The following is a 14,995-nucleotide window of genomic DNA, read 5'->3' on the forward strand; positions in this document are numbered from 1 at the left end:
AGTGCTGGCCATGTGCCTGTCCTTTGTGCATCCTGCATGGTTGTAGCCAAAAGGCTTTGGGATGTTCTTTCTCCAGAAATAGCTCTGGCATTAAAGCACTTATAAATAAACCAAAACAAAAGCTGCTTTTACATGACGACTGCGATACGATTACAATCTCAGTCAACTAACATCCAGTGCTTTTCACACCAGGCGGTTTCTAATTCATTTTCTTATTTTGACTTTTTCTACTTTAGAAAATGTCAAAACTGTCTGTCACATTCTGTATGTATATATTAGAATACTTTTTGGGGTATATGTACAGTACTGTAAACAAACCAGTGAAACAAAATAACCCTGAATGTCAAAAAATGATCAAATATTGATTTAACTAAAGCGTTTATTGCAGAATTTCTTTATTTTCATTAAAACAGTGACATGATGTATGTAGAATAAGAGACTCTGAGCTGCAGTACAACATTGTTCTCCATCTGTAGACTTTTACTTGTAGGAGATCATTCATTAATTTACAGAGTTGGGAGAGACCAACACCCAGTTCAACATTATTTACACTTTCACTTTTTAATCAGAATTATTTGTGGGATTTACCCCAGTAGATAGCCCCTTCCTCAATTATTTCAGAGTTACTGTTGGGAAGATGAATAACTGCATGAATGACTGCATGTATTTACCCCGCCCCATATGTAAAAGAGAACAGCATGTTCTGCATGTTCATCTAGACTCGCTACAACTCTGGACTGGCAAGCGGGTTTTTGCGCCAGCATGCTGGAAAACTCCTCTTCTGTCCAACAGAGTGACACTGTGGCTCCACTAGTACCAATATTAGACCATTTCTGTACTGAATACGTTCTACCTCTGTACATGTCCCCCTTTTGTCACATTCATGTTTGGTATTATGTAGTTTTACTCACTCTCTGCAGGTGGGAGAAATGTGGGATGGAACAGAGTACCGACAGTCCATAATCATGATGAGGGTCTCACTGTCATTTGCCTCCTGGAAAGGGGGGTGTCCACAAACCAGCATGTACAGGATCACTCCCAGAGACCAGATATCTGCATACAAACACACACAAATACAACACATGACTATATGATATGTTTCAATGCATGTCCAGATTGATTGTTCTATTTGTGAGTTTGTAGTTAGGTGAAATTATCTTTATACATCTATTTTCCATATAAGGTTGTATAAATAAAGAAATCTTCACACACTCATACACACACACACACACACACACTGCTGAGGCATTCCTTAGCCTGTGCTTTTCCTGTCTCCTCCCTTTCCCCTTGTGGAGGACACACTGGGTTGAACTGTAACCCAGAACACTGTGCCTTAGTTGTGGGGGGTGGGGGTTGTCCCACAGAGAGTGATTTGTTTAGTCCAGCAATGTTCCAAGAAAACAAATGTGTCCTTTCTCTGTCCCTGCTCTTCAGCCCTCTTATTCTCTCTCACTGTCACTCACATGACTATGAATTGTCATGTCTGCAACTGACTTCTAACAAACTGTGAACTTGTTCTCTGTGTTTGTGTGGCTGTGCAAAAGAATACAATGTGCGTGAGAGACAGAATAAAGATTTTACCCTGATATGTAATTCTTATGCTGACATGAAAGCTGATTTAATAGTTTACTTAAATAAAGCATGGTTTACTGCAGTTTCCAGTCATGTCCCAAAGAAATATTTTTCACTGGATATTCTGCTGTGTAGATCAGGAGCTCTTGCTTGATATCTTGTCTTTCACTTTTCTTCTAAATCTGCACGTACACTTTTATCACTGTTCTTACAGCACGATGCCCCCTGCCCTATTCTGTTCCATGTTGTACCTTACTGGACACAATTTCATCTCTTCTATATGATGCAATGTACATGGCTGAGATGACAATAAAGTTCCACTTGACTTGATACCCTTCTTTTAGCCTGCACCCCACACACTGCATCATTTTGAATGATCAATTTATGTGGACAAGGATCAGTGTCAGTATAAAAGTTTTGGTATCTTCATGACGGACATGATTGGCAGACAAGTATTGCCTTGCAGACTAAACATAACTCACTAACTTGAAGTAAACATTAACATTAACATAACACAGCTTATGTTAATACAGTTATGCAACTGCGATCTAAAAGTCAGTGAGAATGCTGTTCCCCAGTTTTCGGGGGGTTGGAGGGCATGGGGTAACCTCTGGGTCACACCCAAACCTTGTCCCCTGGAAGATGGAGGGCGGCTCCACCTGTCTCTTCATGCGATCCACAGTGCAATCAATGTAGTTGTGCCTAGAGTCTTTTGAGCTGGCGGAGGCAGCTGTTAATGGAGGGCACTGGTCCGTCTGAGTCGGTCGAGGGAAACCAGGTGGACTGATGGCCAGTGGATGCTTCAACCGGTCCATTATAGTGGTCATGACCCTGGAACGTGGCAGTCCATGGACACGTGCAACCAGGGGTGATGGGGTTGTGGCAGAGGGAGGAGAAGGCCTTGGGCTCTTTGAGTGTTCAACTTATGTGCAGCGGTGGTGGGACAGGCCGCTGCGTACACCATGATGTCAGCGTCGAGGCCTGGCCACCAGAATGTGCAGAAATGTGCCAGATGGGTGAAGGGGGGTGGCGTGTGCCCACTGTAGATTTAATCTCTGCATGTGTAGGCAGAGTGACCTGGAGACATATGTGCCCTTCATGGGTGTGTCTCGGGGTGGAGGGTAATATGTGTGGTCAGCAACCACTTCCTGCATTAATGTCCAGTGCACTAGGGCTAACAGGAACAGTGGAGTGATCATGGGCGGTATGGCGTGCTCGCCCGGTCTGTAATGCAGAGAAAGGGTGTCCACATTGACGCTTTTTGGCTTGTGGTCATTCAGAAAGTTCATCGTATTTCAGAAAGTCAAAGTACAGAAGGGGTTGGGTGAAACTCGTAGTTGAATAATCAGGCAAGGGTCATGGATATTCTGACAATTGACCCCGTTTTCAATTTTCAGGTAGCTGTCTCCTGTTGTTGTCGCATGCCCCATGGGGGTCAGGCAGTGGGACAGTGGCCCTGACAAGTAAATCCTATGTTTAGTCACAGCTAGCAAATAAATCTGTAAAGCATATTTTACACATTTATGAATTGTGTAGGTCCCCAATTAATGAGGGGGAAGGTATGAAGCCACCAGTGATCAAACAGTTCTACAGCATTTATCAGATAACCTTATACAGAACGACTTACAATCAGTAGTTACAGGGACAGTCTTCCTGAAGACAATTCTTGTTCAGGGACACAAGTAGGATTTGACCTCATTAGGCTACTGCCACCCAAGAACACCTCTCTGTAGAATATATCACTGCTGCTGAAGGTGATGCCCCAATGGCAGAGGAGCTAAACCACTTCTTTGCCCGCTTTGAGGTGGAGACACCAGAGGCAACTCACAGCAACTTCACCCCCAACCTTAAGGTGGAGGAACATGAGATGAGACGCTCGCTCCAGGCTGTGAACCACATGAAGGCAGCAGGTCCCAATGGTGTCCCTGGATGTTTGCTGAGGAAATGTGGAAAGCAGCTGGCCAGGGTCTTCACAGAGATCTTCAACCTGTCACTGTCCCAGGCCTCTGTCCCACTCCCACCATAGTCCCATTGCAAAAAAAAAACATCCATAACCTGCCTGAACGACTAACAACCAGTAGCGCTCACACCAGTGCTAATGAAGTGTTGTGAGAGACTGGTATTATTATGTCTTTCATCCCTCCCACCTTTGCTGTCGCTGTTGCTCTCCATGCTACCCTGTCCCACCTGGAGCACCAGAGGAGCTATGCATGCCTCCTCTTTATAGACTTTCGCTTTGCCTTTAACACCATCCTCCCCCACAGATTGGTGTTTAAACTGTCAGATCTGGGACTCCCATAGTCTCCCATATACCTGTCTCTGGATTAAGGACTTCCTGACAGACCACATAATGGCTCTCCTCAGGGCTGTGTGCTGAGCCCCCTGTTCCTCACACTGTACACACAACTGTGCACCCCACAAAACAGCAACACAAGTGTCAGACAACACCAATGTGGTGCTCCTGAACACAGCAAAGATCAATGAGATTGTTGAGGATTTCAGGAAAAGGAAAACAGAAACCACTTTACATCAGTCGTGATGGTGTGGAGTGGGTATCGGACTTCCGCTTCCTGGCTGTTCACATCATGAATTCATTTACATTTACAGCATTTACCAGAAGCCCTTATCCAGAGCGACTTACAATCAGTAGTTGCAGGGACAGTCCCGCTGGAGCAACTTAAGAGTTAAGTGTCTTGCTCAGGGACACAATTGTAGTAAGTGGGATTTGAACCTGGGTCTTCTGGTTCATAGGCAAGTGTGTTACCACCAGGCCACTACCACCCAAACCCCTTCACCAACAGAACTGGTGAACAGAATAACATCTGTCAAAAATTGCTGGTGTCCTTCTACCCTCTACCACAGAGGAAATCACTGCACGGATTGTGAAGACTGCCCAGGAAATCATTGGCTGGTCTCTACCTTCTCTGGAACAACTGCACAGCTCTCACTGCCTCACAAGAGCACAAAACATCATAAAGGACTCATCACATCCCGATCATGACCTGTTCCAACTGCTGCCATCAGGAAAGAGATGCAGGAGCATCTCTATTAGTATATGTCTTCTTTTAAGCTAGCTTTTTTACACACCTCTCTAGCTCAGGGACTGCATTCAATTTTGTTGTACTTGTTACAATGATTATAAAGATATTCTGATTCTGATTCTTCATTTCACCATAAAACCCAAAAGACAGCATCAGTCCTGGCCTTGTGTCAGTGTGTCACGCTGCGGCTCAAACGGGGTCAGTGGCACCTGCTTCTGCCGCATTGAGACTACAGCACCGAATCTGTGCCAAGCTCCGCCCCCCCGGAACCACAGGATTTGCGGCACGCTGCCAGACTCTGCCAAGCTCACCCTGCCCCAACACGACTGGTACCGTCGACCTGACATCTTTTCCTGCTGCAACTCAGCGTTTTCCTTATTTCTGTAAAACACTGGTAATTACACTCTTACTTAGTCACACTGATGCCAAAAGAGGATTTAAATGCCTCGTTTTTTTATGCTCTGGTGGCTTCACCCACACTGATTTTAATAAGGACAGCATAGGATGACCCTGCAGTCGGCCTTCACAGTAGACAGCAGTAGAGTCTCATGAATGACACTTCACTCTTAAATAGACATAATCCTATCAGAGATAAAGACACACGGAACGGTGGAATATCTCCAGGGTCAATGGGGCTGGGGCACACGTGCTCCTGGTTGTGATTCTGTATATAGGGCACCATGCTGAACAGCTGCAACACTGTAAATCTCTGCAGTGCTTGGTCTGGCAGCGCTCTGCAGCACTCGCCCTTGCTTCCAGTCCTCCGCCTTTCTGCCTCTTTTCTACTCCCGTTGCTCTACAGATGTGTTGTAAAAAAGCAGCAGCAGAGGTTGGACACTGTCCCACAGCTGACAGACACACACAATGGCCTGGATTTTAGACCCAGTGCAGATTACTTTCAACACACAACACATCCAGACACTAGTTCCCCATACCCCATCTGCCCATGTGTGTGAACAGCTGGGAGAGCCAGGGCATATGGCAAAAATACATTTTAAAAAATTGGAATCAGGCTCATCGCATATTTTTTATTCCATGTTTGCATAACACACAAAAGGCACAAATAAAAATGATTACTTATTACTAGGTGTATGATGAGATTTCACAGCACATGATAATTATAAATTTGACTATAATTCTTGTCAGAGGTAAAGTTATCTTGCAAAGCAGCATCCAGCAGCAGTCAGCATGAATTCTGAAATAGTCATACAAGATGCTCCTCCACCTGCCATCAAGCATTAAAATGAGGCTGACGCCTGTGATCATATGGTTACAATAGAAATGGAAAATCTTGTATATTATTAGCAGTCAATTCTGCAAAGATGAGAATTTTCTCCAGAGCACAGTAAAAAAGACTCATTGCAAGGGCTAATAAGGGTGGTGCAACCAGTTATTAGGTTAAGGGGGCAATCACTTTGTCACACAGGGTTTGCAGGTTTGATTTTTTTTTCTCCCTCCATTTATATGATGACTGATCGTTTGCACATGCTCATGACAGATTTATCAGAGTGACAGCCTCGTGTTTTTAAAAAATTATTTTAACTTGTGGACCTAACAAACAGGGTTCTCTTCAGACTACATGACTTGCAAAACAAGATTAAAAGATATGGCGGGAAATTACATGACCCTCTTGTGAGAAAGTTTCAAATGGATGACATACAAAGACAACAATCTGCTAAAAAAAGAATGGATTATCAGGGAAAAAAGGATTGTGGTCCACATCCCATGTGACTTGACCAGATATTTACCATGCTAGATATCTGGCTGCAGGTGGCAATGAGCCTGCAGTAGTCGAGTTGTAAAAACAAATCGGGGGGATGGTGAATTTTATCGTTTACCATCTCATGATCTTCAACCTTCCCAAATTCTCCCACACCACCCCTCTGCTACGTTCCCTCCACTGGCTCCCAGTAGCTGCACGCATCAGATTCAAAATACTGATGCTGGCCTACAAAGCCAAACATGGAGTAGCCCCATCCTACCTCACAGCCCTTACTACACCTCGCACTGCACCTCATATACTCCGAGCCTCCAGTACTGTTCGCCTGGTCCCTCCATCTCTGAAGGTAAAAGGAAAACATTCATCCAGACTCTTCTCCGTCTTGGGCCCTCGTGGTGGAATGAACTTCCCCTCGAGGTCAGAACAGCTCAGTCACTGAATATTTTCAAACAACAGCTCAAGACCTTCCTCTTTAAAGAATATTTAGATTAACTTTCTTATTGTCGAACTTGTGTACAGAATCTACAACAGAGTGAATAAAAAGATTGTATACATAGTTGGGGGTCCTAGTGAACAAGAATTGATCTCTTCATCGATGGTAACTTGAAAGCATGTTGTAAGTCACTCTGGATAAGGCCTTAATGCCTTAATGCCAAATGCCTTAAATGTAAATGTAATGACAGTGCACATGGTGGGAGTGTGTGTGCCCTCTTGCTCATTATATTTTAATAAATAGACATATGCATTAATTGATAAAACAGCATAAGGGATGGACTGGAGGGGATGTTCATTTTAGAAGGGGGATGATTTTGACTGTATTTATTTCGGGGGGGATGGCACCTCCCCTAAACAGGGTATTGGCAATGTTAATACAATGAATATTTGCCTATGATATGTACTCCTAATGAGGTCCAGAAAAACACATTCTAACTTTAATGGTGAGCTATCTTTGTGTATACACTTACCCACAGCCGGTGCATCATACTCCTCACCCAGCAGGATCTCTGGGGCAGAATATGCCAGTGAGCCACAGCTGGTCATCAGCATGGCCCCTGGCTGAAAGCAGTTGCTGAAGCCAAAATCGGTCAGTTTGAAGACCCCCTGCTGACGGAAGAACACTACATTCTCAGGTTTCAGGTCGCGGTGGACAACATGAAGCCGGTGGCAGTAGGCAATGGCGTGGGCCACCTGTGCAAACAGCAACTTGGCACGAGCCTCGTTAACTCCACCCTCATGTCGCAGGATATAGTCATATAGGTCACCGCCATCAGCCAGCTCTAACACCAAGTACAACTTTGTTTGTGTGTCGATGACCTCGTACAGACGCACCACACCCGGGTGTCGCACTAGCTTCATGCAGTGGACTTCCTGGAGCAGATGTCCTGCTGCCAGGGTGTCTAGCTTTGTCTTGTCAATAACCTTAACTGCCACTAACTGGCCAGTGAAGATGTGGCGGGCCAGACGCACAACAGCAAAATGACCCTTCCCCAACGTACGGTCCAGCAAGTCATAGAGTCCAGCAATGGTGCTCTCCCGTCTAACACCCACATTTCCCTTTGTGGCTGCCATGATGGATGCTGGGATGGCTGATAGACCAGTGAGGGCAGACGTGAAACTCTTTAGCGATGCATCACCTGAAGAATAAAGGAATATGGTTAGGAGCATGCATAAAACGGAGCTAAAGATGTCCTAAAATATCAACATATTGGCTACTGAACATCATATTGTTTTCATTAATACATTGAACTTAACCAAATTCATTTTCCAATTCATTCAGATTTCAATGCGATCTAGAATACATTTGGAATCACCTTGATTACCTGATTGTGGCCCATTCACAATCAAACTACTGACATGAATACTGACAAGCCTTTGGGGTTCGTTTATGCATGCCAATTTTCTTTATATCTGAAAAATTATAACGCTGATACATTGAAGCAGAGAAAAATGAGCAAACTTAAGTATTTAAGCAAAAAGTATATGCAGGATGTGCTGGTAAAAGTTTGATCCATGAGGCACCGCCTCAGAAATTAAAGGGGTTAAAGAGTCTGCTGCTAATTCCTTGGTCCCAAATGCTGTAGGTGCCTTCAGAGGTCTAGTGGAGTCCATGCCTCAATGGCAGTTTTGGCAGAAAAAGTGATACCTATGCAAGTTATAATGTGCATAATGACCTGCATTTAAATAGCAAGCGCAATGATCCTTAAATGTAATCAGCAATGCTCATTGCAAAGTTAGCAACATGAACTTTTGAGACTACTGATTTTGGAAAAATCCTATGGATTACGAACCCATCATGTTCATATAAGAGCATGTTATGTTCATATCATATACAGGGCAGAGGTTAAGGAAGCGGCCCTGTAATCAGAAGGTTACCGGTTTGAATCCAGATCCGCCAAGGTGCAAAAGAGATGCCACTGAAAGCAGGCTGCTATGCATCCTTATTTTTTCATTTCAATTTAATTTAATTCTCAATTTTTTATTTCAAACCATTTCAAAAAGTTAAACGTCAGAGGATAAGCAGGCATCTGACTGATGCTGGAGGTCCTGCTGCCATGGTAGCTTATGCAAAGCCTGATGGAAACATGCCCAAATCAGCATGCATGCCTTCCCAGAATCAGCATGTCATGTGACATTACAGGCTAATCAGGTATACATTTGGGAGACAACTAGACACTCTCCAGTAAGAGCTGAATAAACAAGAAGATATGAAAGGAGAATTAAATTTTATGAATGTAAAGTAGACATCTATGTATTGATATAAAGATAGAAATATGTGTGATTCCATGGGGCAGTGAGGACAGGGTTAGGGTTTAGTGTGTGTGGAATCGGGTGACCGAGGGGTGCTGCTGCACAAATGGTGTGGATCAATACATGTAATGGGATAGCACAATTAGTGTGGGTGCATGTGTGAGCTCCTGAGGACCTGTGTGTGCATGTGCATAAATAGTTAATGAGTGGAGAGGCTTGGTTATAAGATGTGTGATGGTAATGGGTGATATGAACACATAAGGGTGAGTGTCAATGTCTGCAGAAAAGCAATACTGCAGATCCCTAGGTCTGAGCCTGATGATGGGGAGTGCAGGCCACACTCCCCCCACCACAACCTCTGCAACAATCAATCAACAGCTATGCAACAAATAACTAAGCCATTTTACCATTACATGAAACATGAACATGTCGTTCTATATCTTTCCTACTTCTGTCCATTTCTGGGCCAATGATGAACTGTTTTACAGACAAATTCCCTTCCTGATACTTCATTACTTAAATAATTTTAATTAAGTCATTTGTTTTTGGAAATAATCATATTTGACACTTGATACTGAAATTGTCCAACTAATACAGAGAACATGTTTTTTTCAACTGATTCTCATTCCTGTATTTCTTGCAAAGAAATATGAAAATAGTCTGAATTATCTAAAAATGGACAAACAGCTCTGACTGGAGAGGATGTTCCCAGTCTGTTTATTTAGCCAATGGCAAATTATGACATCCATAAGATAATGTACAGTTAGTATTAATTGCAATCAAACACTCACAGAAGGTCTCCTCTCTGCCCTTGGCTTGTCATTTGAGTCCCTGCCCCACTGAGTGAAAAGGACATGTCAAAGACCCTGATTCAAATGGTCTGTTTCCTGCTAGGAAAAGGGCGCACACGCAATCCTTCCTACTGATAGAGTTCACACAACCGTTCAGGATGACAACTGATGTTTGAATGTTTGACATACAGTATTTTTGTTACATTAAAATTGCTTGCTGCTCAGATAAACAGCAGTTTTGTTTTCACTGGTTTGTATTGTGACCTGAAAGTTTTGCACACTATACTGTATAAAAATTTGTGCTGTCAAGGTGAACAAGTTACTTAGATTTTAATGCTAAGGCTACATTAGTGTGGATGCACGTACTTTGAGGCGTTTATGAAAACATATTGAAGAATCCAAAACAAGAAACATATTTAGTATTTTTGTAGTAGGTAAAAGTGAAATAACTTTGGTGAATCTATTCGCCTCTTTTTACCTTCATGGCTGCTTTGACCCCTATTGCTATCGTCATGAGATTCTCATTAACATGAGTGAATGATAAGAAATTGTTCAGCATAAATCTTCACGACTGTTGGAAACCGTATCTTAAGGTGGTGGAGAGAATACAAGAGTGTGAAATGTTGCCATCAATGCAAAAGCTCCATCCCCTGTATTTGCCATTTTTGCATAGTTCAACAAAAACTGTTACTAGTTCACATCTGTGAACACCTAGTTGAACTACTACTATAATCTAATGTAACTACTTAACATGATAAACAGTAGCAGCAATTCACTAGTTAACTAGTCACATACAAATGTTGACTAGTACATTTTATGGAACTAGTTAGACCAAAAAGTCAGCTACACATTTTCAGTGCATACCTTCATTAGTGCATTTTCCGTTTTCTCGTTTTTGCTGGAATGCCAACAGCAAGGTACCATTTCAGTGTCTTACTCACCCACTAATTTGCATTTGGGGCAACTAGTACATGTTGTGCCCCACTAGTATTATTAGTGGACATTTTTGGAGCGCACTAATACTACTAGTGCAATTTAATAGAGGTACTAGAGGACTGAAAGTGGCACACTAGTGAACTAGTAAGACATTTGGCATCACTATTTCAGTGATAACTACTACTGCTTAAAAATGCATTAGCTAGCTCAGAATTTGCCACTACTAGTATAGCACACGGACGGAAAACCCTGACTAGTAAGAGTTTTCGTTGCACTAGTGCAGCAAAATGACAAACTAGTGCCACCAAATGTCCAACTAGTACTGCCAAAAAGCAAACTAGTTTACGTCTCGAATGTCTGATATCAAGGATATGGAATAAATGTTCATATGTATCCATATGTAAATGGATTACTTTTAATTGTTTGACAATTAAATCCAGTCTTATAAAGAATTGAGTGAAGCTACCTGCACAGATGCACGACACACACACACACACACACACACACACACCTCATTTTCACACACATGAAGAAGAATAGAGTGACAGGCATGATGGGGAAGATCTAAGAGGGTGACTCACTCAGAATGGCTGGCAGTGTGAAGTGGGCTTTCTATAGGCATGATCTCATCCCCACTGTTCCAGCCATGCAATATTCATCAGGACGAGGTCACCATGGCTCTAAGAAAGCCCATCATCAGGCTCTACTCAGCTACAAAACACACATGACAACTTCTTACTCTCCATCCCTCACTCCCAGTTAGACCATATTCTTCTCCCTTTCATTCCTATTATCTCTCCATCCTCACCATATTGGGACCTGAGGCTCGGTGCCTGCCGTGTGACACAGCAGCTTTATGTCAGGGACACAACAAAGCAGATATTCTCTACTCTCTCACTTTAACGCCACATAGTCCAGCAGCTCCATCCCAGGTGTTCACCTCACTGCCTGGCTCAGTTCTCCCAGGCTTCGGAACCCTCTCTCCCTTCATTCCGCACCTGTGCTGCGCTGTTCCTGCCCCGAGCGTCATCACATCAACGCACCATCGCCCGCACCATCTCCTGTCTCTTCATGCTCCAGATTAACGCACTTGAACGGAACTTGTCCAGCCGCTCCAGCTCCGCCACTGCGCCCGCGATAAAAAGCACGAAAACGGGCCAATAAAACAGGGTAGATATCACCATCTGCGCTCATTTATTTCACAGGCCTTTATCGCGGGAACGTCAGCAATTAATGCGCGCGCGTAAATAACAACATTGATAACTCACCCGCGCTGTGATGTTTGTGCAGAGACGGTCGATTGTTGAGAAGCGAACGCCAGGTTCTCCAGAATATCCCCCTGGTTGTTGAAAGTATGAAGGACACTTATCATGTGTTTACTTTCCCCGTCTTGTCGATGATCCTGGTGGAGACGCGCAGAACCAAGCATCGGCGGATGCTGAGTAGCGCTGTGCGATTCGCGAGCTGAACGGAATGAATCGGTTCTCTCGAACGAGTCGTTTGGCTGCGGCTGTTTCTAAACGGAACACAATGAAGCCTTCGGGGGGATAGAAATGTATGGTCGAAATTTTTACAAGCGTTCATCGACCAAAATTATATTTACTCATTAATAATTGTTAAATATTGCACTATAACGTTACATTTGTGTCAGTATTTAATGTATTTTTGGGTTGTAATTCAATGTATTTAAAATCTAAAACATATGCTGTAAATAAAGTCCATGACACGTACTATAGGCATGTGTGAATACTGGATGTGTGAATGATCTAGCTTTTTCATTTTATTTTATTCTTCAGATAAACTGCAGGAGAGAAGCTATATTTTCAGCTTAAAGAGACAGACACAGCACAAAGTGCGGCTAAGGATTCAAATCCTTGAGGCGAACCGAGCCAAAAGATCCGGACAGAGGGTGTCCGCAGTGCTCGCGCGCTCACTCCGGCGTGCCTGAATGCCGACCCTGTGCTGACGTCACCGCATTCCTGACTGTCTGAGACTGTTTCTGTAGTCCACATGAACACCATTATGCAACTGAGGCGAGGAGAGCCGAGCTGAGCAGGCCGCCTGTAATTAGGTAGGCGGGGAGAGGGGAACAATGGAGGGAAGACATTCCATAAAAGCAGGCCACTGAATGAAATGCGGGGCATGGCTAGAACATTCCATTCCACACACCTCCAAGTTCATTGAGAAGTGAGCTCAGACATTCCAGGTGAGTGAAGGATTCTGCACTCGTTCATCACAGCGCTGACACCTCTTTTCTCTGGGGATCTGGAATACAATGACATCAGAATATATAAGAAGATTCTATTAACTTCTTTCTCTCCCTCTGAATCACACTCACCAGAACAGCAAAATACACAGATACAAGTTCAACATTTTTTTGTCACATACACAGTCATAAATGGTATGATATGCAGTGAAATGCTTTTACACACAAGTACATACTGAGTACAACACACACAACTCAACATTTACTTTTCACCTCCTCACATTTTATATCAGGTTTAAATATTTATACACCAAATGACCTGAAATATGTGTGTGTGTTTGTCAGGAAAGAGCTTTTAAATACAAATTCTCTAAACTTTGACCCATGTGCACCAAAAATACCCAGCAGGCATCGTGGATGCCGAGTACGTTTCCACAGGATGTAAGGGATGACACTCTCCTCATGGGAAAAGAAATGACGTATGTTGCAGTGAATATGTTTGTAACCATGGGAACCACTTCCGTTGTTAACACTTTGAATGCAGGTTGGACAGACTTATCAACAGAGAAAATCGCAAAATATGCTATATGAAACCATATCTGCTTCATCAGTGTTTCTAGAAACTGAGTGTAAAATACAAATAAAACATTATGTAATGACAATGAATGACACCTGAGAGGGAGACATGATGTACGCTGGGCCTTTCTCAGTCATGACATTGGAGCTCCATCTGCTGGCCTTGAGAAGGACATCTGAGAGGGATCATGCACAAGACAAACATTTTAAAGATGGCTTAATGTATAGGCTTAATGTATAGATGCATAAAACATGAAAATGATCTGAGTAGAACAATAATAAATAATAATTAACAAAGTTTGAAATAATGATGGACTCTAAATAACATCTGCTGATGTGCTTGATACTGTACTAGTGTGAATTTGCCCAGGTGTTTTTGACTTCAGTGTAAATGTTCTCAACTGTAATAGACTTATTGTTGAACTTTTGAATGCTAGTGTATATCTGTTAATTATGTATATTGTACGATAAACTGATTCAAACCTCCTGGGATCAATTTATCTAGAGTTCCACTGCTGGTAAGTTTCCTGAGCAGACAAACAATGAAATACAACCACAAAATTGAGCTAAGACCTGTTTTCATTTACATATAAATAACGCAATCAATAGCAACACCAGTTAAATAACACTTTACATATCAATTCTCAATAAACACATCATTAACATTTACTAAAGCATTTACTAAACAGAAAAAATGTAAATAGTAATTTAAATGAGTTACAACTTTAGTTTCAGAACATATACTTATTATGTATTGTAGAAATAAATGTTAATTTAAGAGTTCATATTAAGTATTTTTAGCATTTCATTAACTTAATAAAAACATTGCCACAGTGTACAGTTTCTGTACCAGTTCTTGGTTTTACAATGGGCAGTGGAGGCACAAGCTGGCCCTCACTCAGAACCACCTCTGCTAAAGGGATCTGGGAGCCATCTTTCACCATCTACTGCACAGTTGCACACATTTCACTGAACAATGAGGCCGAAACATTTGGAATCCAACTTGTGGAGGCCTTTATGGGGTCTTAGTGTTTTAGTGATGGTGCTCCACTTGTCCCACAGGCAGCAAACAAGTGTATGGCAAGAATGTAAAATTGTCCATATAAATGTGGTAGTCTGAAACAAAGTTGCATGAGACAAGAGTCAGGCTGGATATGTGGAGGTGGGGCTGTACTGCCATTCCTTGAGTTTGGACATGCACTAATTTTCTATCCTTAGTTTAATCAAACACAGTTTCTTGCATGAGAGTTGTTTTATTTAGAATCAAGATATCACAAAGGCCTTACAAGCTTGCCAAGGCAGTACCAGGCTTGCTCTTTCTTGTTAGTACTATAGATAAAGCATTTCACTGCATATCATACCGTGTATGACGATGGATGTGACAAATACAATTTGAATTTGAATG

General features: G+C 42.6%; 1 protein-coding gene and 1 long non-coding RNA gene across 4 annotated transcripts in view; one reads left to right on the top strand and one right to left on the bottom strand.

Moving 5' to 3' along the window:
• snrkb (SNF related kinase b) overlaps window positions 1-12,285 on the bottom strand; it is a 20,487-nt gene extending 8,202 nt beyond the window's left edge. The window contains exons 1-4 of one of the 3 annotated variants that reach the window (XM_028987529.1): window positions 12,077-12,285; window positions 11,807-11,934; window positions 7,299-7,967; window positions 912-1,053 (exon numbers count right to left, since the gene is read on the bottom strand). In XM_028987529.1, the coding sequence (XP_028843362.1) occupies window positions 912-1,053; window positions 7,299-7,902 (746 nt within the window). In that variant the 5' untranslated portion in view covers window positions 7,903-7,967; window positions 11,807-11,934; window positions 12,077-12,285. Of the gene's footprint in view, window positions 1-911; window positions 1,054-7,298; window positions 7,968-11,389; window positions 11,766-11,806; window positions 11,935-12,076 lie in introns of those variants that run through there. The other 2 variants (XM_028987528.1, XM_028987530.1) reach the window with 2 other exon arrangements.
• LOC114794762 (uncharacterized) lies at window positions 11,755-14,426 on the top strand. Its single transcript, XR_003750377.1, has 2 exons — window positions 11,755-11,978; window positions 12,605-14,426. It is a non-coding gene; the product is annotated as an uncharacterized LOC114794762 (long non-coding RNA).
• Window positions 14,427-14,995: the final 569 nt, after the last annotated feature.

This window comes from Denticeps clupeoides, chromosome 7 (assembly GCF_900700375.1).
Source record: "Denticeps clupeoides chromosome 7, fDenClu1.1, whole genome shotgun sequence".
NCBI lineage: Eukaryota > Metazoa > Chordata > Actinopteri > Clupeiformes > Denticipitidae > Denticeps > Denticeps clupeoides.